Raw genomic sequence first — 22,541 nt, 5'->3', positions numbered from 1 at the left:
GCAAGAAAATGAATATAATTCATAGTTAATATAATATATTGTATAATTCAATATAACTCGTATCGAATTAATAATCTTCATAGAAATACTGCTTGTTATGACTCCATGCATCCTACTAGTACCCTACCAAGCGTTGCGCGCTTCCTTCTTAGACTAATCATGCAGGTTATACCACTTTTATTGTTATCTAAACTTGAGATTATAGGGATATTTCTTATCAAGCGTTGCGCGCTTCTGTTCTTCAACTAGCCAGCCAAGCTTGGCTAATCCTGGAGTATATTATTTATAGCTTAGTTTATATTAGCTAAAAGGCACTACCGTTGTTATAAAAAATGAAGCAAAGAAATCCAAAAAATATTAGCCAAGATACCGTAATGTTTTAATACGTTTTCTAGGAGAGAACGACTCATCTGGCTCTAAATATACCAATGATTGCTATATTTAGAGTCTATTCAGAGCTATTCTTGATTTATAGCAGATTAAAGAAAGCAGTGTTAGTTGTTCCTGCGGAGCGTAGGAAATAAAAACTTAATGCCCAACGGCTATGGCCTACTTGAAAACTCTTATATCTTCTCGATAACAAATGTTCAATTATTTGTGTAGGACGTTATGTTACATCAACCTTGTTGCTAGTGTACTAACCATTGTCACAATAGGTTTCGTCACTCTCCTTTGTTGCATTGGCAAATGGCTTTCTGTTTGGGAATTTATCTAACAACCTACCAATACAACAAAAATTAAGTCCTGAATAAAAATATTCCCCTCAATGCAACCCACAGAAACTCTTATCCCGATCTCACACTAGTAAAAAAAAGTCTATAAAATAGATTTTACAAGAGGTATTAATATGAACTGGGTAAAACAATAACTATCAATAGACCATTTCACAGATCCCGCGGCTCAACCTCAGTTTCGTCAGCGAGTAATATATTCTTTAGAAATTGCCTACAACCTGTGAAATTTTTAAGTGTTTCAATTGTTCGTTGATGTGTAAATTCCTTTCATTACTGCGGACTGTAGTCAAATTCTAAAGAATAATTACACGCTGACGAGGCTGAGGTTGAGTAACGGGATCCGTGAAATGGCCTATTAATACGAGCATCGTCTCGCCAGACTATTTAGTCGACAAAACTTAATATTTAAAAAAAATTGCATTATTGTGCGCAACTGGGAATTATATTTTACAGTACCAGTGCCATGTGCTATATTCTATCAATGGTCAGTTTGATATATTTTTAAATAGTGCGCAAATATCCTTACTTCTAAAGTGCGCTTCCAGAAGTGACATAGGCCCCCAACGTTGAGTTCTAGATAGAAAGCTAGATAGAAACTTTATTTATAGACGGTAAACACTGAATAGTATACAATACCGTTAAACCAATGGTCCTCAAGTGCCTCTTTATTATTCAATAACAATTTTTAAATGAAGTACAATAAACGTTGTCTAATAATCATTTGTTTGGAAAGTGCGCACCTAGAAATTTCACACACACAGTCAAGTGCGTCAGTAGTATTTTGATTCCATTTTTGAATAATCTATTATGTCTAATAATTATTTTCTTAATATTCAATCATTTATTAGAAAAGTGCGCACCTAGAAATTACTCACACACAGTCAAGTGCGTCAATAGTATTTTAGTACCATTTTTGAAAAATGCGCAACCACCCATTATGTCTAATATTTATTTTATTAATATTCCATCATTTATTAGACAAGTGCGCACCTAGAAATTACTCACTTACAGTCAAGTACGTCAATAGTATTTAATACCATTTTTGAATAGTGCGCAATTACCTCTTATGTCTAATAATTATTTTTATCAATATTCGATCATTTATTAGAAAAGTGCGCACGTGCGTCAAGTGCGTCAATAGTATTTTAATACCATTTTTGGATAGTGCGCAATTACCTCTTATGTCTAATAATTATTTTTATCAATATTCGATCATTTATTAGAAAAGTGCGCAGTGCGTCAAGTGCGTCAATATTATTTTAATACCAATTTTGAATAGTGCGCAATCACCCATTATGTCTAATAGTTATTTATTAATATTCAATCATTTATTTGGAGAGTTCGCACCTAGAATTTACCCAAATATTGTCAAGCCGGCGTCAATATTGAATTCGGAAGTATCATCTTTTCAGGATTTTTATTTTCATTTTTAATCCTAAAAGTAAATGTTCATAGATCAATGTGGAACCAATAAATCCAAAGCTTGCTACTTTTAGCTTAAGTAGACTAAGAATAATGGAATCAACTGACTTGTGTTCTCAAAGAGCATCCGATAGATACTTCAATGCTTTGACATATCATCAAGTTAGTAGCAGATGAACAGGCTTGCCTTTCTCATTTAAATCCCACAACTGTTATAAAAACGAGCACTACTTGAAACTGTACTTTTTAGATCAATTTATCCATTGCAGCGCAAATTGACTTGAGCAGGTGAATGCTTTGAATAGCCACTTTAGTGTTCAAATGACTATATATACACGGTTAAAGCGTAGTAGCCACTTGCAAATTGTGATTTGTTGAAGGTTCTGAAGAGCTTTCCAAAATATGGAAGATTATGATACCTTGAAGAACTCCTGATTACTTTGGACTTATTTATAGATTACATTCTGAGTTTTATTCAAAGAAGCTCGCATCCATCATATTTATTGACAGGATATTTATTTGAAACCATTCTAGAATATTCCTACTTTTGCACATTGCTCATTCTTCTTTATTACGTTATTTATATTCTCGACATTAATATTTTTGGCGAATTCCCAAATTTTTCAGATTGGACGTTAGTGGTAAAAATAAGCTATTATTTATGTAATTACTAGACTTCGGAAGTAATTCTAAGTTTTGCACAATTATACTTTGCGCACATCATCGCTTGGCAGAATATTTATGTGAAACCATGGCCGTTGTGAAGTATGTCTATTTTTCTCGTTCTTTTCCTATTTTATTTATATTTTCCCTAATTTCATTAGGTGAGGCAGATTGAACGTTAGTATTACATACAAGAGTTCTAATTGATGTAATTACTACACTTCAGAAAGAAACCGTTGAATACAGCAAGTACTGAGCGGAGCCCGGTTATTGAGAGATGAAAAACCTTAGTATTACTTTATTTATTTATAATTATTGGCATAGAATAGTCAAACATGTTATTGGTGGAGAGGAGTTATGGTGTTTACTAGGCTATGATGTGCCTACTCCTCCTCGTCCCCGCCCCCCTCCCCCCCCCCCTTCCATGTAATGACTTGACCTCCCTTTCGCAAAACACTGTATTTACGTAACATTCCAATCTTGCTCTCTTTTTACTGCGCTTGCACGCAGTAAGAAATAAGGGTGAGCTAGCGAGATGGTAACTTTTCATGCGCATTCAGTCGAGGGTCAAATTAGCCGGTTTAAAGGACCAAGCACCCCTGCATCAATTCCGGCACACCTTCACTTGAAATCTCTACAAGGTAGCAGTATCCAAGATTACACTGCTCATTAATTATAATTATTATTAAGATTACCACTTTCTATGAATAAACTATTTTTTTACCATAGTATATTTTTTTCAAAATCTCGAAATCTGAAGCTTGCGATTCCGATTCCGCATACACGAGTGAGAGCCTATCGACTGATCTGGTATCAACTTATCCTGCGTACGCAGGCTATATACGCCCTCTGCATATGTTTACAAACCATCGTTACGGTCCAAATTTACAGATCCTTGCGCATCGAATATTTCCTTTCTATAGCAGCTAAGGAAAGACAGTCTCTTGCCTTATAGAATAAATTATTTAGTGTTGTAAATAATCACCCACGCATTCCCATTCAGTTTTGATTGTCTAATGGACACAAGATTGGCATGATTCCGAGTTGCTTTATTCTTGTCCGCAAATGTGGGCCAGAGGTCAAGAAAACAATACGCATTACAAGCGCCGATAGATTTAGCGATTTAGATGTCGTTCCGTGCGCTTGCGGAGATCGACCTGCAACAAAGAGTGCTTCTCAAAATAGAAACCACTTAAATTCTAAGTTGTATTTAGTAATCCCTTATAATAGTACTGCGGGATTATGTATTATCCTTGAGGGATTTGATTATGCTGTAAAACCAGTCTGAGTGTAAGGCAAGGGTGCAGGAGGGTAAATCATGTCTAAGGGAACAAGAAGAGAGCTGTACCCCTTGAGCATCGTGAGCCGGGTCATGTTGAACTTAGGAATGTATCTGGGATAAATGGTGCGCGAAACGTGAACATCAGAACATTCTCCCCTCGCGCGGCGTGGAAATAGAACCTCGCATGTCTTTTACTAGCGCAATTACACGTAATCAAAATTCCAGACAAGAAAAGACTTGAGGTCAAGAAGGAACATGCATCTCTCCATTGTGTCTGAAATATTTTATAATCAAAACTATATGTTTGGGATTTTTGGAGTTCCATTATCGGCCTAATGCAAACCGGACAACCTCTTTTATTCGCAAATGAGTTTAATTTTCCTGTAGCAATATTTCAATATATCCTTAATTCATTTCACCTCCGGTCTTCGGCGCGCGTTTCAGTTTGACCGAATATAATTTTAACTCGTTTTAGTTCTTTCTTTTTTTTTTTTTTTCATTTCGACTTGAGCCCCTATTGCGATTGTTTTTCTTATCATGAAACATCAGGAATCTATTTGATTACTCTATTGTTACTAGCTTTACGGGTCAAGTGTCAGTCATGTCGACAAAGAAGGGGGGGAGGGCAGGGGGATTGGGCGGGTGAGCTAAGAAGCATAAAGTTGAATTGCCATTCCAATTTATAATTATTTCTATACGATGTTAGCTATCTTAGAAATTCAAAATCAGAAATTAAATTAAAAGTAATGATAAAGCGGGCCGCATCCGATCATCCACAAAATAGTGGTTGTAAATCCAAACTTTCCACCCCTCCCCTCGCCATTTATATTTTGTCCTCAAATTCATAATTTATCTCAGTAACTCTGTGAGTATTATGTGAACCTGGAGTATGTATTCATCTAATATAGTCTTTATAGAAGGTTTTTATCTAAAATTGTATATTAGTATTTCCCGACAACCATCTAAATATAAATGTCCGCGCATTCAAGTGATCTCTCACTATCCCAGACCAGTTTTCTGATGCAATTTCAGTCCCATCTTTCCTCCAAGCAAATCGCGCCTGCATGTCCTCACATGACTTCTATTTACTCACATGACTTCTATTTACTCAGACAGGTCAGAAATCATTTGGCGCCACCGCCATTTTTCCATTCGAATTTCTCACTCTCTCCGGACTTGAACCGACAAAATACCTGAAAATATTTATTCACCTTTTAAAAATAGCCTTGTTATCTATCAGACTGGCTTTATTTACTACTGCTTAAAAACAACCTTGTTATTGTGGAGAGAAACTACTTTTTGAATAATTTATTTCTTACCTGCAATATATTTTGGACCCGTACGGACCGTCTTTTACGAAACAAATACAATAATCGAACTGCAAAGATGAGAAAAATACATAATTTTCCTTCGAAAGTGGACTAAAAAGTTGTATACTTTTGTAATTCAAGTAAAATCGTTGATTTTTCCTACCAAAACATCCATATTTGCAGTGAGAATAGCTTCTAAGTAATTCAACACGAGGTCGTCAAACCGGTTTTTACCGGTTATTGACGTGTTTATTTTCGCCATCTTTGAATTTAGTGGGACGTGACCAAGACGAAATCCTTGGTGTATGAAGTCTTTAGCAAAATACTAAGACTTTTCTTTAATCCTCACGAAATCTGAGAAAAAACCGTCACGATAGAAAGAAATTTTGTAAGTTTGGGAGCTTGCAAACGAAATAAACTGCGCCAAACACTCTCACTCCTCTCGCCCTCGCTTGAAATTCTACCTCAGCATGAAATATAATTCCACACAGATTGAGTGCGGCTGATCGAAATAACATCTCTTAAACTCAGAACTCCAGAATTTTGCCTCCAAAAAGCTTCAAACATTATTTATAAAAAGAAATGCCATATCGAAAGCCATTCGGGAAATATTTTGGATGTTAATTGCAGAAATACGTTTCAGAAATACATTTCATAAGTTGTTAATTTCATCACAGTAAACGAGCCACTTTTTCCTTGAAAATAGTTTATTTTAAATAACTATTCTTATTCAAGTTTACAACGTATGCATAAGTAGATATATTTTTCTTTCATTTATGCAATAAATAAAGATATTTGATCTTAAATTGTTTTACATTTGCGGTGGTAATTTAGCAGATCGTGTTTCATCTGCCGATCTCGTATTGGGTTTGCAGGGCGAGCTCTGAGCTCGGTGTTTCTAAACTTAAAAAAATTGTCAACAAAATATAATCACTGTCGTAGCTACATATAGTTGTTCTCAGGCTACCGAAAGATTATAAATTCATTTGAATCGATCTTAACTAGCAATGTGCTTTGTGAACAGATTGTGTTAAGTGAAAATCACTCAAGCTGTCATTAATGATGAAGCTAAAGTTAGAGTTCTCTAAACTAAGAATCCTTGCCTTTTTTTCAATTGACAACAGCTAACAACTGTTATAGAGCCATAATTCTCCAAGTTTTTAAATAAAGGAGAAGTAACGTTCAGTTCTTATGAAGTTTTTCTGTGTTCTTGCGACGCATGATTGTTGACACGTCTTGACTTCCCAACTAGCGGTAATCCAAGAAGACCTTCGAACTTGAACATTTTTTGGACAACTTCTCGCTTGCTCTTGCTGTTCAGTCTTATATATTGTGGGAAGATTGAACATAAGTTATCTTTGAGTCCTTACAGCAAAAAATTGCCGAACTTGCTTGAAAGGATAACTATTCTTGCGAGCTTGCACTTTTGAAGTTGTGGAGCGGACTGTCTTGTCCGAGTTAAAGGCGAAAAGATTTCGCCAAGTGATGCGTTTTTCAGCACGGTAAATCCATGATGCTCAACATCGTTGATCAGCTTTAATAAGCATTTTCAAGTTCAGTTTAAGTGGATGCTTTTTCTCGCTTGAGGTAGTGGCGATGGCGAAAACGACGACCATCTTCAACACTCGAACGGGAACCTCCTTCAAGTGCTCTTTCGCGATGTTTTGACAAGAGATTTTTCTCCTTTCTCCCCAACCTCAGTGGGTCGATTTCAATCTCTTTTTCTTCATCAATGTTCTCAAGAGAAGGCTCAAAATAAGTAGAGGGAAACCTGTACTTCTTCTTCCCCTTTAGCCTTCTGCGATGATGTTTACGTCTTGCTCGAGGACTTGGGCTTCTTGTTCGGGTCTCCGGCATCGAGCTGCTCAAGTATTCAAAAGCTTTGCTCTGGCCGTATTTGAAATCGAAATCAAATCCCTTGTCCAACGCATAGTCAGTCATTGAGACTGGGCTCTCAGAAACAGCTTGTTCCTTGAGTCTTTCGAGACACATGTTTATGCTTTCTTGTAAAATTCGCTTGATATAAATCCGTAATATTCACAGCTCTGATGTCTGATGAGAATGAGAAGCGTATGGTAATGAAGGGCTTTTATAGGCACGTCCACCAGAAACTGTGGACGTGATGTGCGAGCATTCAAAAACATCAATCATTCATTGCCTTATATATTCGACCAATCAGAGCGCACATGAATGATAACCTCTGACAGTGTTGATAATCAAACAGCGAGGGTCTTCGAATTCGCTTTCACAGTTCTGCTCTAAAAATTCACTTCTAAATTCACTATAATTTCGACTTTTACTTCGATAATCAAATTATTACATTCATACTTAGTGATCAATGTACATTTCAGGGTTGATTTCAACAGAAAGAAGCCAATAATGTGCTCATAAACATACGAACGTGCTTTAGAGATGAAACTAAACACGTTGGGTTCACTTGCTCTGTTGACATATGAGAATGATTGGCAGATGTAATTTAAGCCAATCGTTCCCTCCTATCGTCTAATTACCATATGAACATAACATGTCCGGGCAAAGCGCTCCATGGGCAAGTTTGACTATAATACCGATTGAAAATTATCAAAATTTCTTAAATATCTTTTCTGTTTCGAAATTCCCAAGAAAAAGATTTTTCAAAAGGCGCTTAAGATTATTCTTACGAATTTTCTGAAGAATTTAATAAAATTGAATCGATTGCATGCATTTCTTTATAGAATTTAGCTTACGTGGTTAAAATTCACGAAACATGTTCGAAGTATGGACGTGAGGAAAGAAATTTCGAGGTAAACGTGACTGATTTAAAAAAAAACAACTGAGGTGATGCTTAGTAAACGCAGTTTATTCACCCAGTCACGATTGACCGAGTTGTCATCACGCTTCATGAATGTGAAAAACGACTAGATATATCAGTATTTTGTTTTCTTGAACTATGAACACTTTCCACTTGTGCATAAACAACTTTGTCAAAATGGGTCCTTTTTGTGCTTGTATACCGAGAACTGTTGTAATTTGGCTTATTCTAACTAGTCTTTTAATCAGTTGAGCGATAGTTCCATTGTTTCCCTGGCTTCGCCGCTACAATAGTTGATTACGTCAAGCTTTGGTATGACGTCAGAAGGTGTTGGATGGGAGGGTCCGTTGGGCTACCTTTTATGGAAGTCAATGGCGGACAATTTTTTTCCTATTCAGTGACTCTAGACCAATATCTAAAATGCTGTTTTGTAAAGCACATGTTATGGTAATCCCATTAAATTTATTAAATTTTCTTAAACATTTATTCTTTTGAGGACAAATGATATTGATAACTGGCTATTGAAGGATTTGTTGGGAACCATTTAAGTGCTTCCAAGAGACTTTGACAACTAAATGGCTTCTTTACATTTTTTACGCTTTTTTCTTTAAAATCAATATCAATTGAGTTTTAGCAAAAATAATTTTGAAAACAATCTCGAGATAGGAAAGTTATAGCATGCTTGAAATATTTTTAGCAGTGAAACAAAACAACCACTTTTCTGAAATCAGTTAAAATAGATATGACAATTGTTTTGCTTAACTCTCTGTTTGATACCGACCCAAAGCCTCTTCACAATGTTTTCGACAGTGAAAATTATACATTCACCTCACGTAGCAAAGGATATGGTACACAAACTAACCAATCACGAAACAGAATCGATACCTAGCCAATATACCATTATACTTTATTAAAAACCTAACACGCCGGTTCCAAAGTTATGAGGTCCTTCGAGTAATCTTTTAATGTTATGGTCTCTATCTCTTCCTCTATTCATATTTTTATTATTATTATGTTTTCTTTTCTTGTGATATATATATTTTTTCATGTTCTTTTAGGTTCTTGGTCGCCAGATTTTGTTGTTTTTTTTTTTCAGTCGAAGAGATTGATAGATCTCTGCAATCTGACGGAAGTGAGCGAGGGCGTAGGATGAACCTCGAACAAAAGCCAGGTCGATACAGTTCATTTCATATAATCAAAGAACTAAACCATTTATTACTACCAAAACACCAAACTTAACATAATAAAACACTTTGAAAAAAACGCACTGTATTAATTATATCTAAGGTTTTGTTTACTTCACTTTATAACTTTTGTCCGATAAACTAAATTGATCCATCGCCGTTTGTACCTCCCTTTTCAAAGTGCTTCCTGTCAACTAAAGATTAGATTGTTATTCTTCTAAATACAAATTGCGGAGGAATTTTTTTTCCACATTTTTTTTTTAGAATGATTTAGAAACACAAGGTTACTTCTCTGCAGATTTTATTGTATTGTTTTGCCAAGTGAATTTGAGTACAAGACATGGCCTAGTAAACTATTATAGACTTTAGTGTCCTAGTCAGTTAGCTGTCATTTTCTTGTTTTCATATATCGCCTATCTAATCTAATCACTATTCCAATAGTAGTTGCTCGTCACGTCCTGTTTTTTTCCATACATTGTACTTGACCAGGATGTGTTTTTCGACTCTTGTTTGATCTAACCGCATACCAAACTCTCAAAACATTTCCAATTGCTTCGATTGATTCGCAAACTCAAAGTAATTTGCCTTCAGTTATCTTAAAGTGTTATCTGCAATACCGAAATGATTAGGAGATAGGTTCCTTATTTTGATTGCTTAGTATGGAGCTTTATTTTCCAATGGACGTGGAACAATAGTGGATGTGAACTAGACGTGATTATTTTGTGACCCATTTGCGGTGATGGACGTCCTGTCAATTAGATAATCCCAACTTTTCACCCTTCCTAAACATGGTTCGCTTAACGTGTCAATCAATTTGCAGCATAGTTAACTATGTTTGCAGCTATTAACACACGTCCCACACTTATTTTCCACCACGAAAACTTCATGAATAAATTTTGATTTCAAAATGGTGAGAAACATGTGAATGAACTACCTTAGTGTTTTCTCTTGTTCAGTCAGTTTTTATTTTTTCAGAAACACTCGCATGCGCTTTCTTGAATTTTTCATGTCAAACCATCCAATCCCTGGCCATATTACTACTTTTAGCAAAACCTCTTGAGCTCCAGTTTAATTTCGACACGTATAGCAAACCTAGTAAGACAAGGATTTTTCCACAGAGGTTAAAGGTTTGGCGTGTTATTGAGCCTGAAAGTTTTCCTGGCGCCAGTCAGCTCTGCTGGACATGTGCCCTGTGGGGAGATAATGTATGCTAAATCGCCAGCTACTCAGGAAACGATCCCTTTTTGTTGTTCATCCTTTGAGTATTAGTAGTCTTGCGGCATTCTAATATTTTATTCTTTTCTTAATACGTGGACACATAAAAATATGCTTGGCTATTACAAGAATATTTTGACAACGTTTTTTTAAGAGAGGGAGCCCTCAGTCTTCCTCGTTTTGGATTTTTGGATTTTTAGATTAATATGTTCAACATTCATATATAATGAACGTAGAAGGCAAATGTTAGCAGTATAGAATTAATGGTTTTGAGAACAGGATGTACTTTATACCGGTAATCCTAGGCGAACGATTAGTAGGAAAACTGCGGAAATCGGTGCTGGGAACTATTCTCGGTTTTCACGTGACGTCACGAGCGGATTAAAACTTAGTGTCCGCCATATTGGTGCACAGGAAGCTCATTAGCATATGTCAAATCACACACGTGCGCTTATGTTTTGATTCGAATTATGCGATGTCCGAGGATTTACTCGTCGATATTTCAAAAAACGAAACCCAAGAACAGAAAAGAATTGAAGATACCTCTTCAATTGTCTTATCTGAATACGCCAAAAAGCTTGAAAATCACATTCGAACGAGATATTTAAAAAAAATCGAAGGTATTGGAGTCGACCCCGCGTGTTTACAAGGCGAGAAGTTAGATGCAGAATGTCTGCCACCGATCGAAGCCACCGATCTTCTCTCTTATCTTGTGCTGGAAACCAGCTTCTATACTTTAAGGCAGTTCAAGGCTTTCAAGAGTCTAGAGAGTTACAATCAAATGGTATCGGGCTTCATAACGAGCGTTCAAGGAAAAGCCATTGGAAATAAGTTCGTGGTGTTAGGAAAAGTTCGTCATTCGCAGCGAATGAATGAACCGCCAATACCAATTTGGATTATCGCTAATGGAGAAGGAACGATAATATCTGCCCACTGCCTTGGTTGCAAAGCAGGTCTAGCAGAGTGCTGCTCTCATGTAGGGAGCGTACTGTTCTATATTGAGGCGTGGAATCGTATACATGGAAAGTTGGCCTGCACAGAAGTGAAATGTACGTGGCTACTCCCAACTTACGTAAACGAAGTACCGTACGCTCAAGTTGAAGACATCAATTTTAAATCAGCTCGAAAGTTGAAAGATGAATTAGACGTTAAAATTGATGGTGTACAACCTTCGACTAGCACTCCGGTAGGGAAAACGAAGTCCGTCCCAAATGTCACCCCTACAGAAACGGATATGAAAACCTTCTTTGCAAAACTAAATGAGAGCCAAAAAAAGCCTGTCATTCTTTCTCTAGTGGCTCCTTATGCTGATCAATTTGTACTAAAAAGTCGGCGTGTTCTAACGATACCATCCCTTTACAATCATGAGAATCTGAAGCTGAACTACCCAGAGCTGTTACAAAAGTGCTGCAAAGTCGAACTATCTCTTTCTGATTCCGAGATAGAATTAATAGAACAGGAAACAAGGGATCAATCAAAAGGAACTGCGTTTTTTAAACATAGAGCTGGTCGTGTTGGGGCTTCAATGAGTTATTCTGTTGCCAATACAAATCCTGACCAACCATCTATCTCACTTATTAAAAACATTTGCTATCCACAGTTGTTTAGTGTGCAATCTAAAGCAATCAATCATGGAATCAAAAATGAAGGCAAAGCCATAGAGACTTACAACCATCTCATGTCTGCAAACCACAAAGATTTTGTACTGATAAAGTGTGGAGTTTTCATTGATAAGCAACATCCCTGGATGCATGCAACACCTGATTTCCTCTGTTCCTGCTCCTGTTGTGGTGATGGGTGTGGAGAAGTAAAGTGCCCTTACATTATTGAAAACTGGGACTTTGAAAGTTATGTGCTTAAGAAAAGTTCTTGCCTAGAGAAAGTGAATGGAATATTTCGACTAAAGAGAAAGCACCAGTATTATTACCAAGTGCAGCAACAATTGTCTATAACTGGTCGCCAATTTTGTGACTTTGTCGTGTGTGCATTCAGCGAAAACAAACCTCAAGTCTTCATTGAAAGAATTCTCCCAGAAACAAGTCACTGGGAAGCTATCGTTCCCAAAGTTACAAAAGTATGGCAGACATGCATACTACCTGAGATTCTTGCTCGATGGTATACAAGAAAACAGCACTTACCTGAAATAAAACCAGCAAACAAGTCCTCTGGTATTTGTTACTGTGGAATGCCTTCTCAAGGAAGAACTATTCACTGCAGTAACCCAAAGTGCCTAATAAAGGAATTTCACCAGACATGTTTGCATTTATCAGATTCAGTCCTTGATGTTTGGTACTGTCCTAACTGCCGCTTGCTAGAAGAATTTCAATGCAAAAAGCCAAGAAAAGCACCAAAGCCAAGTTCTACTAAGTGCACACATAATGATCAAGCTTTGAAACTGGACAGTATTTGTGTATGTGGCTCATCACCAATGATGAATGAAAGGCTTCTCAAATGTCACAGTGAAAATTGCCAAAATGGAAAGTTTTTCCATCTCCAGTGTCTGGACTATAAAAGAATGCCTAACAATAGTCAAACTACGTGGGTGTGCAGCAATTGCAAGGTGTCTCAAGCAGCCAAAGTAACTGCATCTAGTTCTATTGGTCCTACCACTTGTTCTTCTTCTTCAAAAGCCAACACTGTTAGTGCTGCATCAACAAGCCAATTAAAATGTGAAAACAGTATTCCACAAATGCAAGCAGCTAAATTGGACAAAAAGGAAAGTACAATCATTGGTAATAATGCTAGTGCTGTATCTACTAGTTATTCATCAATTATTGATTCCAGTGATGATGAATCGGATGTCAAAATAACACAAGTGACTAAAGGGGTTTTAGACAAGAGGGCTTCCCTTGGTAGCCTCAATGACAGTCATTTTGACATCATTAATTCACCTACTGGATGGCTGGACTGTACAATAATTCAGAAAGCACAAGTACATCTACAGAAAGTCAATCCTCTGATAGAGAGCTTTCAAAAAACAACCCTTGGCCCCATTAGGAACTTTGATGTTGTCACTTCAGAATTTGTTCAAATATTACATACAGGACATATGCACTGGGTCTGTATAAGCTCTATTGGATGTAGACCAGGCATGGTCAACCTTTATGATAGTCTCTACCATGATATCATTGCCAAAGAGGTTGAAGAACAGGTAGAGAGTTTAATGGCAGACAGCTATGTAGGCATAGAAAATGTAACAGTCCAGCAACAACTGAATGGGAGTGACTGTGGAATCTTTGCCATAGCATTTGCTACGTGTCTGGTTTATGGTTTCAGCCCACGAGACTTTACATTTGACATACCCAAAATGCGCCCACATCTGGCTCAGTGTTTGGAAATTGGTAAAATTACAATGTTTCCATCAGTTTAGAATATGTGTTTAGAACACGCTAGTGTTCACTAGCCATCATCTACTCTTTATTTGAAACAGTAATGTTGTTTTAGAAGAGCAAATGCATTAATACCATGAAAGAAATACAAAGTTGTTAATAATCATAGTAGCTATTTAGCAAATAACAGTTGGTTTCGATCCACTAGAATATTCATTACACAAAAACATATCTATACACCTATTTCATTTAAGAAAGGTTGTCATCGCTAAAGGAGAAAGGTGATAGGTTATTCATAGTTCCAACAATCACTTGTTTTTTTTTTTGTTTTTTTTTAATGAGTTTTGAGATATCCAGTGTTGTTTGTAGCCTGAAAGAACTTTAAAGGCTTTGATTATTTGCGTTTATTTTCATATATTACACCTTCGAATCGACTATTGCCTTTGGCAGTGACAACTGTTTTTTTGAAATAGGTGATACAAAAGACCACTATATTCTATTGTGCTTTAAATGCAACAAAATAGTAGTAAATTTGAGAATTAATAATAAACAATTAAGATACACTAGTTTTCATCAGCAATGTCCAAAAATAAAATAGCTACTCTGACAGGAACAAAGCAGAAAAATATTTCTTGTGTCACCAATACATTATGACATTTTGAATACAAGAATATCCTGGTATTTCATTTTTATCTTTATAAATAAATTCAAATTCTTAAATTTTGGTAATAATTAGTATGTTTATAATCTAGTCAAATGGAATGATTGGTGGACAAAGGTTAACAAGACCAGAATACACCCTTAAAATGATATCAATGACTGGTACCTGTTCCTTATTGCTCATGAGAAAGTCAGTGCTCAGTGTCCCTTTCAGAATTGTGTACTTGCACCTCAGCAAACCGATTACCCTCTCCACATGAATTCTGACATTTGCAATTCCTCGGGTGTTCTCAACATCGATGGGGTCCAGCTGGCTCTTCCCCTTAGTAAACGCTGGTATAACAAGCTCTGCTCTCTTGAATGCCACACTTTCATGAACTGTAAATCCCCTGTCGGCCATTACTAGATCACCAGGCACAAGTTTATTTAAAATACCACAGTTTTCAGTGAGGAGCTTATCAGATGTTCTGCCACCCCAGGCCTTTGATACAAAGGAAATGGTGCCTTGTGGAGTGATTCCAATTAATACCTTTACAGTGTTGTGGTGTTTGTAGGAGCTGAAGGTCTGGGCTCTTGCCAGCAGGTTGGTAGGCCTTTCTATGAAGACCTCAAAACAATCAATAATCACTGTTGTCTTCTTTCCAAACGAAAACTCGAAGCATTGAGGCATTGTTCTCCATAGTTCATCCCGCTCAGGCCAATATATTAGTTGAGAGAGTCGTATGTCCATGATTGTTATCCAGGTAAAAAATATCCTGGAGACAGTTGGTGCAGACACTTCAAAACGGTATGCAAGATCCAAGTATGGCACATTAAGTCGGAGTTTCATCAAGACCATGACAAGTTCCTGGAACTTCGTTAAGCTCAACGACTTTCTTGCCACATGAGGGGCTACATGTTCATATACAGCTTGTAAAATAGTAGCTGAAGGCAATCCAGTGTAAAATAGTACCTTCCCATCTTCCAGCATATCTTCGCGATCGAAAGGGGCTTTCTTTGGCTGAGAAAACATATAATCTAACTCCTCAGTTTGTGTGCTTGACTCGGTCATTTCTGGATTAACTTCGTTTGTTTGTGTGCTAGAGTCAGTGATCTTACAAAGTTCCTCCAGCTTCGAAGTAATCCCGTCCAATAAATCGCCATCTTGGCAGTGCGACTTTGATTTATCACTCGCTGATTGAAGGTCATTTGCGATCTGGCTGATTTCCTCAGTTAAAGAAGGAGAGTCAAAAGAAATATTGTCGATTGTAGCGCCTTCTTCATCCAGTTTCGCTACCTTTGCAGCTGACTCGAACAATGCTCTTTCCTGTTGTCTCTTCCTTCTCACTTTTGCACGTTCACTTCGCGCGGCTTGAAGATCAGAGTTTTTCTCACTTACTACTGTTTTGTTGTGTCCCAAATTTAATGTAGGCACCCAATCGACGTTAAACTTATCCCAATTGGCAGCAGGTTTTCCAGAAACGAAGTGACGGCTGCAAATTCTCCCACTGTTGATGATTTCTTCGGATAACCCAACCCTACTAATGGCGGCCAACCACTTTCTACGTCGTTCAATCGACAGCTCTTCTGCCTCCTCTCCTTGACTTTTTCTAACCGATGGAACACGAAAGAGGGAAATTCCCTTATCACGAACACTCCTGGTATGACAATTTACCATTAAACAAAGAACCATTATAGAAAATGTGCTGAAAATATTGACTTTTAGTCGCTCGATTGTGATGAATCTCTTTTGTTTACACTATGTTGTGCACCAATATGGCGGTTAGCAACCGTTGTCATGCACCAAGTCACGTGGGTGAAAACCGAGAATTGGTGAGGGCAGTGACTATGGCTGCGCGGGCAGCTAGAATAGACGATTTCTGAGATGCGCATGCGTAGAGATTAGTGGGAACAGATTTTTTAGACCTTGCGTAACATAACGGTATTGAGAGCTTAGTGGTACAATAAACTTGATATACTTTATCTCTTTTCCCAGCTTGGTTCTGTTTAACTTGTTATCGTGTGTCTAAGGAAAGTCAAGACCTTATAATCCTTTTTCCAGGCTTGCTGGGAACCTCATAAGACCCTTAGCAAGACCAGTATTAATTATCATTGTCGAGAATGGGCCAGTGCAAGGATATGCCATCCCAGTAAACGTGCAGAACATCATGTCCTTGCTCTCAGCTAGGTTTTAATGTGTTAACTGTTGCGAAAACCTTATAATCTCTTCTGCAGGCTTGCTGTAGCTAGCTGCGACCTTATCATACCTTAACAAGACCTTTTATTTAATAGGAATTCTTAAGGTCAGTGCAAGGATATATAGCACCTCAATAAACGTGCAGCAAATCATGCCATGCATTTATTAATTGAATGCAACTCTGAGAAACGTGTTGCAAAATGTAAACTAAACAAGCACTGCACTTTCCCACAGAAAAGCGTCCGTCTAGTTATGTTTTCCGTCCAATAATCATAACTGGTTGAGATGTTACATCGTGATGTGGCCGCTAAATAGAGGTTCGGGCCATTTTGGGCACGGCTTGATACTTTTGCTAGACTTAGATATGCTTCGTTTCATCATCAGTTATGAAGACGTGATGTGAAAGAAGTTTTACATGTGTTTACATCCCCTGAAGATGGGTCGAAGACACGTAACTCTTTTGGAAACAGTCATCGACTGAATTGTTCAAAACTGAACTCGACGTGGAAGAAACAAAATTATACTTAGATAGGTCTTCATCTGATCGGTTAATAGTATAGTGTAGGCTATCTAGGTTAAGCTTATAATTATCAAATTGAACTGACATATACAAAAGGATTTTTTCCTGCTTAGGATAACTGGCAATCATAGCAACACTTGTGAACCATATCAATGAATATTCCATGTGGCAGGACTTTCGCTTTTTGCAATCAGAGCACGTATATAACTGCACGAGTCTTATAGTCTGACCTTGGGATTTCTTAACGAAACCCACCACTGTAACGTGATATTTCAAGGGTTTTTTACTGATCTGACTGGTCTCCTTCATGCTCATATGCATCGAATATTAACTAATATATTGGTAGTGTGTTTGAATGAAAGTGGACCAAGTTGGAAAGCAGTCTTAAATAAATAACGGCTGCAGATTCATAGCTAAAATGTTACTCAAAATCTGAAGAATATAAGTAGAATTGTTTCCCGGCCCCATCCCCCCCCGGGAATTGTTTCTAGGTAATTCCTGTCAGGCTAGGTCCTGTACTTTCCGCCACCCCTCCCCCCTGTTATTGGCTAATTTCCTCTCGTTAGTTTGCACATATTTCTAGATCATGTCTATCCCAGATTTTATTAGTAAGAACTGAAAGAAGTCGCTGCAAGCACCCCAGCGTTATAAACCGTTCTCATTGCTCGGTTGAGTCGAGAGACCTTAAAAAGAAAAAAGAGCCAACATCTATGGAAAAGGGGCTCAAGTGAAGTGGATATACCGAGCACGGAATATTTTGCCTGACTCTTCTACCACTCGTTATCACTGAACAGCTATGAATTAAACACTATATTGAAGACCTTTCTCACTCAGCCCTCATGACCAGTCAAGCAATAAAATATCTGAATAGGATTTCGAGAAAAACCTGTTTTTGTTTAAAGAAAAGTCTAGAAGATTCTACTTTGATTTCGATTCTTTTGTTATTTGGAACTAAACATTATGGTTAACCAAACTCCCCGCCCACCCATCCTGGGGTCAGAATGTGCTGTAACCATCACGACGTCACCAACTTTGTTTCCGAGAGATTTCCGATTACCTTCGTGTTTCTTGATTTGTGCTTTTGGTCAGCAAAATCGAGAAAACTGGAGAAAAAAATTCTAAATTTCAAATCAAAACAATTTGTATTAAATCATATCTTTACTACACCAGGTTATTCATAACTGCGTGCAAGCCAGCAAAAATTAAATAACAGGCAGCTTTTTTACAAATGTTTTAACTCCAAAAACTGTTATCTTTTCACGCGATAAAACTGGTTTGTATAAAAAAGGGTAAAAATAGGTTCTAATAACTCGCAGGGTATTTATGTAAAATATTGTGTTTTCTAGAATGCTTTTATAAGCTAAACTCAGTGCTTTTATCTTATCCGATAAAAGCAAAAATACCCTCAAGCTTGTCCAAAGACGACAAAAATAGCTTCAGCGTTTAATATATATTTTTAGAAGAGCTAGATTTTTCGTGTGAAAAGCAAAGAAACAAGCCGGAGAAATTTTTAAATAATTAATTTTTAAAGGATTTAAAAAAATCAAGAGTTGGTTGTTTGGCGTTAGCGTCTTTTAAAAGACCCCATCAGAGTTATTTTTAGATATTTACTAATTTGAAATCCATCACGATAATATAATGCATTATCTATATCTTGACCATATACAGAGTTTGTTATAGTAACTAAGTGTTCCACTGGGCTAGTCGACCTATAGCACTAAAAATAGTTATTTACCGTATAGAGTTTTTTATAGTTCAGGAACGTGTTGGAATTCAATTCTTTTTCTTGGCAAAAACAAAAGCCATTCGAATACTTATCGTTTAAAAATCATTATTAATTGTTACAAAAATAGAAAAGGACGTAAAAAGAACTGATATAATACCAATATTCGTAATTCTATAGGATTATGAATATTGTTCGTTCAATAATTGCTATACTGCAAGCTAAGGTCTTTTTGGAGCACTTACTGTTTACAATATCGGTAAATATTACATCATTACGAGAATTAATTCATAGAATATCTACGTGTACCTTTTCCCAAAATATATCTCTCGACAATCGAAAAAAATGCTAAATTGCTTTGTTCAGAAAATGTTTTTCGCCTGGCCCAAAATTTCTCAAGTGAACAGCTAACCAAATATTTCAGCTCTGAATATTCTATCAATTCAAAGAACCGGACGATTAAATATATTCATTTTATCTTCTATAACCATTAAAGGTAAAAGAATTTTGAGCATTTGAAATACTGGGTTCCATATCCGGAATATATTTCCAATCTAGGAATTCTCCTATTTGAAAACCATTGATATCACGTGATTTAACAGATTATTGAACGCAAATGGCGCGAAAATAAGATCACGTACACTTGTTCATTCATTTTCAAAGGGAAACAATTGTTAATCTATTTACATATTTGCGGCCTGACTCATGGACAACTATGGAGTTAGACGCGTGTAGTGGTTATTCATGACTTTTTCAAAGGGAATGACCTTAGGTTTATTGACATATTTCCGGACTGACTCATTGACAAATAAGGTGTTTATAGACACGTGTCGTGGTTTGTATGTTAGATTTTTTTATAAATAACCGTGTTAACAAACAAAGATTAAATGGCGTGTTTTCTGAGACGTAGAAACTTATATGTGTGAACAGGTTGTAGCGGGAAAGATGGCACTCAAAAATGACTATTAACAATAATGATGGGGATTTCATTTATATTCGTGAAAATTTGAATGACGCGTGTTCTGAGTGGTAAAATGTTATGTATACAGGTTGTAGCGAGAAAGATGGCACCCAAAAATGACTCACAGTAATGATGGGTATTTCATTTATATACGTGAAAAGTTCTCTGCTTACTAGGCAAAGGGAATGACCTTAGTTTTGTTGACATATTTTCGGGCTGACTCATTGAGAAATAAGGTGTTTATAGACGCGTGTTGTGGTTTGTGTATGTTAGATTCTGTTAATAAATAACGTGTTAACAAACTATACCACAGTTGAATGACGTGTGTTCTGAGACGTAGAAACTGATAAGTGTCAACAGGTCGTAACGGGAAAGATGGCACTCAAAAATGGCTAACAATAATGATTTGGACTTCATTTGTATACATGAAAAGTTCTCCCTTAAGCAACTATATTTTTTATTCGTTTTAAGTATTCATTTCGCTTTATTAAGGTATTTCGTGGTCATGTGACAAGACACTCCTAACATTTGACATATATCTATCATGGTCGAGTAGATATTGATAGCCAATGGAAATAACGGAAATTCTGACATTTTTATTTTTGATATACTATAGTACAATATGTTCAGTCATTCAGTTCCAACATCATCAAGTATTTGTATGTTTTTTATTACCAATCATGCAGTATATCCGCCAGGATCTTGAGCACAAGAGTCTGTCTTTACCATATAAAATGTGACACTGACTTGTCTTGAAGTTCAAATCGAGAGGAAGGGCTTGATCGTAAATGCATTTCGACGTATGAATTTATGTCAGTCTATCTAATAATAAAATCTAAGTATCATTTAACGCCCAATTGACATGTTTCCTTCGGTTTGGCATCGTAGCAAGTATGTTTTACGCAAATGAGAGTTTTTGAGGTTTTTTAGTTAATTTTACGCAACATTATGCTCATCTTCCGATCGTGTGACCCTAGCTGACGTACCGTAAATCCGGTTTCTCTGACTTGCCCGTCACATCAAGATAGGGAAGCGTGGGCCGTTATGGTCAAATATTACCAGTCACATGATACCGTTTCTTTCAACCTGTTGCACGCTTACTGCACTCTACTGGTCCTCTATCTGCCCGTCACATAAAGAGAGGGAAGCGTGGGCCGTTGTAGTCAAACATTACTAGTCACATGATACCGTTTATTTCAACCTGTTGCACGCTTACGGCACTCTACTGGTCCTCTACCTGCCCGTCACGTGAAGAGAGGGCGGGAGGCCGAAACATTACTTTTCATGCGCATAACATCACCTCTTAAATTCATGAAACAGGATCATATATGAAAAAATAATTCACAAGCACAGTCCAGTGTTTATTCATAGTATCGATGACTGATATAATACTCGAGACTTTATTGTATCTATTAACATCTAAATTAGTGTTGCCCCAGGGCCAGTTTTCACGTTTCCGATGACCCTTGAGCGTTAATAGGCTGATCTAAGGAACTATACCGGTAAATGGTATATGTCAGTCCGGCTACAAAACTGCCACGGCTGATTGACGCGCAATATGAGCTCAACTTTGACCAGCAGAGAGCGTGAAAATTTGCACGAACTGTAGAAATCATGAGAACTCGTCTGGTAGTGAACCATGACGAATTGCAGACACCTCTTGAATTTGTCAGCAATTTATCTTCGGGAATACGTCATCAAAATTAATGTGTATTACGATTCTTTAAAGAAATTCAATTAGCACCCCCCCCCCCCCTCACTTGTTTGTGGGATGAAAGGTGAGGGTGTGGCGTGATGTGTACGAGTCCTGCAGATATGACCATAAAATACAAATACACCAGCATGTTGGTGCAATATTTCGTACCTTAGAGTAGAGAAGAGATGTGGAGAGAAGTAAAAGTTGTATGTGATTGTAGGTCCTTATATGAAGACTGCCAATAAATTCACGCTTGCAGCACAAGCATAAGAGCCGGCTCACTTGTACACACATTGCTCATGACAGCAGTTGTCTTTCTTCACACCTGTTAGAGAAGAGCTGCTCTGAGATTGTGTATGTTGCTAATGCTTATACTTGTGTTACAGACTCAGTTGTGCATTACTCATTAACAGCAGATATCTTTTCTCACACCTATAAGAGAAGAGCTGCAGCAATGAGTCTATTGTTGATGCTTATACTTGTGTTGCAGACCAAGCTATGCAATGCTCTTTTCTACTGCAAAAAGCAGCAAAGAAGAGCTTCAATGATGCTGCGTTAGCTGCTTCTGCTTGCGTTTTGCATGTCGTTGCATCTACGCGCTGAGTATTAAACATGCTAACGACGAGTTGACTAGCTTCTCCATTCAATCTTTTTAAGACCAAAAAGCACAAGGAAAAAGAATCAAGCAAAGCAGCTACGAATCCAGCGATCACCATGACAACAGTAACGACCCTTGACTATACTGTGTCCTGATGGCCACCAAGTAATCTATGAATTACCGCACGTTTCAGTTTTTCTTGACCTTGGCAAGCCAAGAATATAACTGAATAAATCTAAAGTCATAAGTTAACAAGGGCTAATCGTAATGGTAAGTA

The 22,541-nt window shown here is 37.1% G+C and overlaps 4 protein-coding genes and 1 long non-coding RNA gene across 5 annotated transcripts in view; 2 read left to right on the top strand and 3 right to left on the bottom strand.

Annotated features, from left to right (window-relative positions):
* Positions 1–6,100: 6,100 nt before the first annotated feature.
* LOC116292747 (uncharacterized) lies at positions 6,101–7,484 on the bottom strand. The gene has a single exon (XM_031700102.2). The coding sequence runs from the start codon at positions 7,401–7,403 to the stop codon at positions 6,972–6,974; it is 432 nt and encodes a 143-aa protein (XP_031555962.1). The 5' UTR covers positions 7,404–7,484; the 3' UTR covers positions 6,101–6,971.
* Positions 7,485–11,076: 3,592 nt separating this feature from the next.
* On the top strand, positions 11,077–17,698 carry LOC116292749 (uncharacterized). Its single transcript, XM_089034237.1, has 2 exons — positions 11,077–16,872; positions 17,151–17,698. Exon 1 carries the CDS (start codon positions 11,077–11,079, stop codon positions 13,969–13,971), a length of 2,895 nt encoding a protein of 964 aa, XP_088890363.1. The 3' UTR covers positions 13,972–16,872; positions 17,151–17,698.
* LOC148909057 (uncharacterized) lies at positions 13,967–16,262 on the bottom strand. The gene has a single exon (XM_089034238.1). It carries the CDS (start codon positions 16,260–16,262, stop codon positions 14,679–14,681), a length of 1,584 nt encoding a protein of 527 aa, XP_088890364.1. The 3' UTR covers positions 13,967–14,678.
* Positions 17,699–20,410: 2,712 nt separating the features above from the next.
* Positions 20,411–21,297, bottom strand: LOC116292740 (uncharacterized). The gene is made up of 2 exons (XR_004196703.1): positions 20,957–21,297; positions 20,411–20,792 (listed from the first exon to the last, which is right to left on the bottom strand). It is a non-coding gene; the product is annotated as an uncharacterized LOC116292740 (long non-coding RNA).
* Positions 21,298–22,512: 1,215 nt separating this feature from the next.
* The window catches only part of LOC148909056 (uncharacterized), a 45,560-nt gene continuing 45,531 nt past the window's right edge, over positions 22,513–22,541 (top strand). The window contains exon 1 of the mRNA XM_089033703.1: positions 22,513–22,534. The gene's annotated coding sequence lies outside the window, so the exon portion shown is untranslated. The remainder of the gene's footprint in view (positions 22,535–22,541) is intronic.

Source organism: Actinia tenebrosa, unplaced genomic scaffold (assembly GCF_029948245.1).
Source record: "Actinia tenebrosa isolate PJP-AT-01 unplaced genomic scaffold, QUT_ActTen_1.0 PGA_scaffold2__45_contigs__length_23673736, whole genome shotgun sequence".
NCBI lineage: Eukaryota > Metazoa > Cnidaria > Anthozoa > Actiniaria > Actiniidae > Actinia > Actinia tenebrosa.
The sequence above is the reverse complement of the archived record's forward strand: the minus strand, read 5'-3'. Positions and strand labels throughout refer to the sequence as shown.

Excerpts from the sequence above, each read along its gene's own strand:
- LOC116292747 (XM_031700102.2), bottom strand. The coding sequence starts at position 7,403 with ATGTGTCTCGAAAGACTCAAGGAACAAGCTGTTTCTGAGAGCCCAGTC.
- LOC116292749 (XM_089034237.1), top strand. The coding sequence starts at position 11,077 with ATGTCCGAGGATTTACTCGTCGATATTTCAAAAAACGAAACCCAAGAA.
- LOC148909057 (XM_089034238.1), bottom strand. The coding sequence starts at position 16,262 with ATGGTTCTTTGTTTAATGGTAAATTGTCATACCAGGAGTGTTCGTGAT.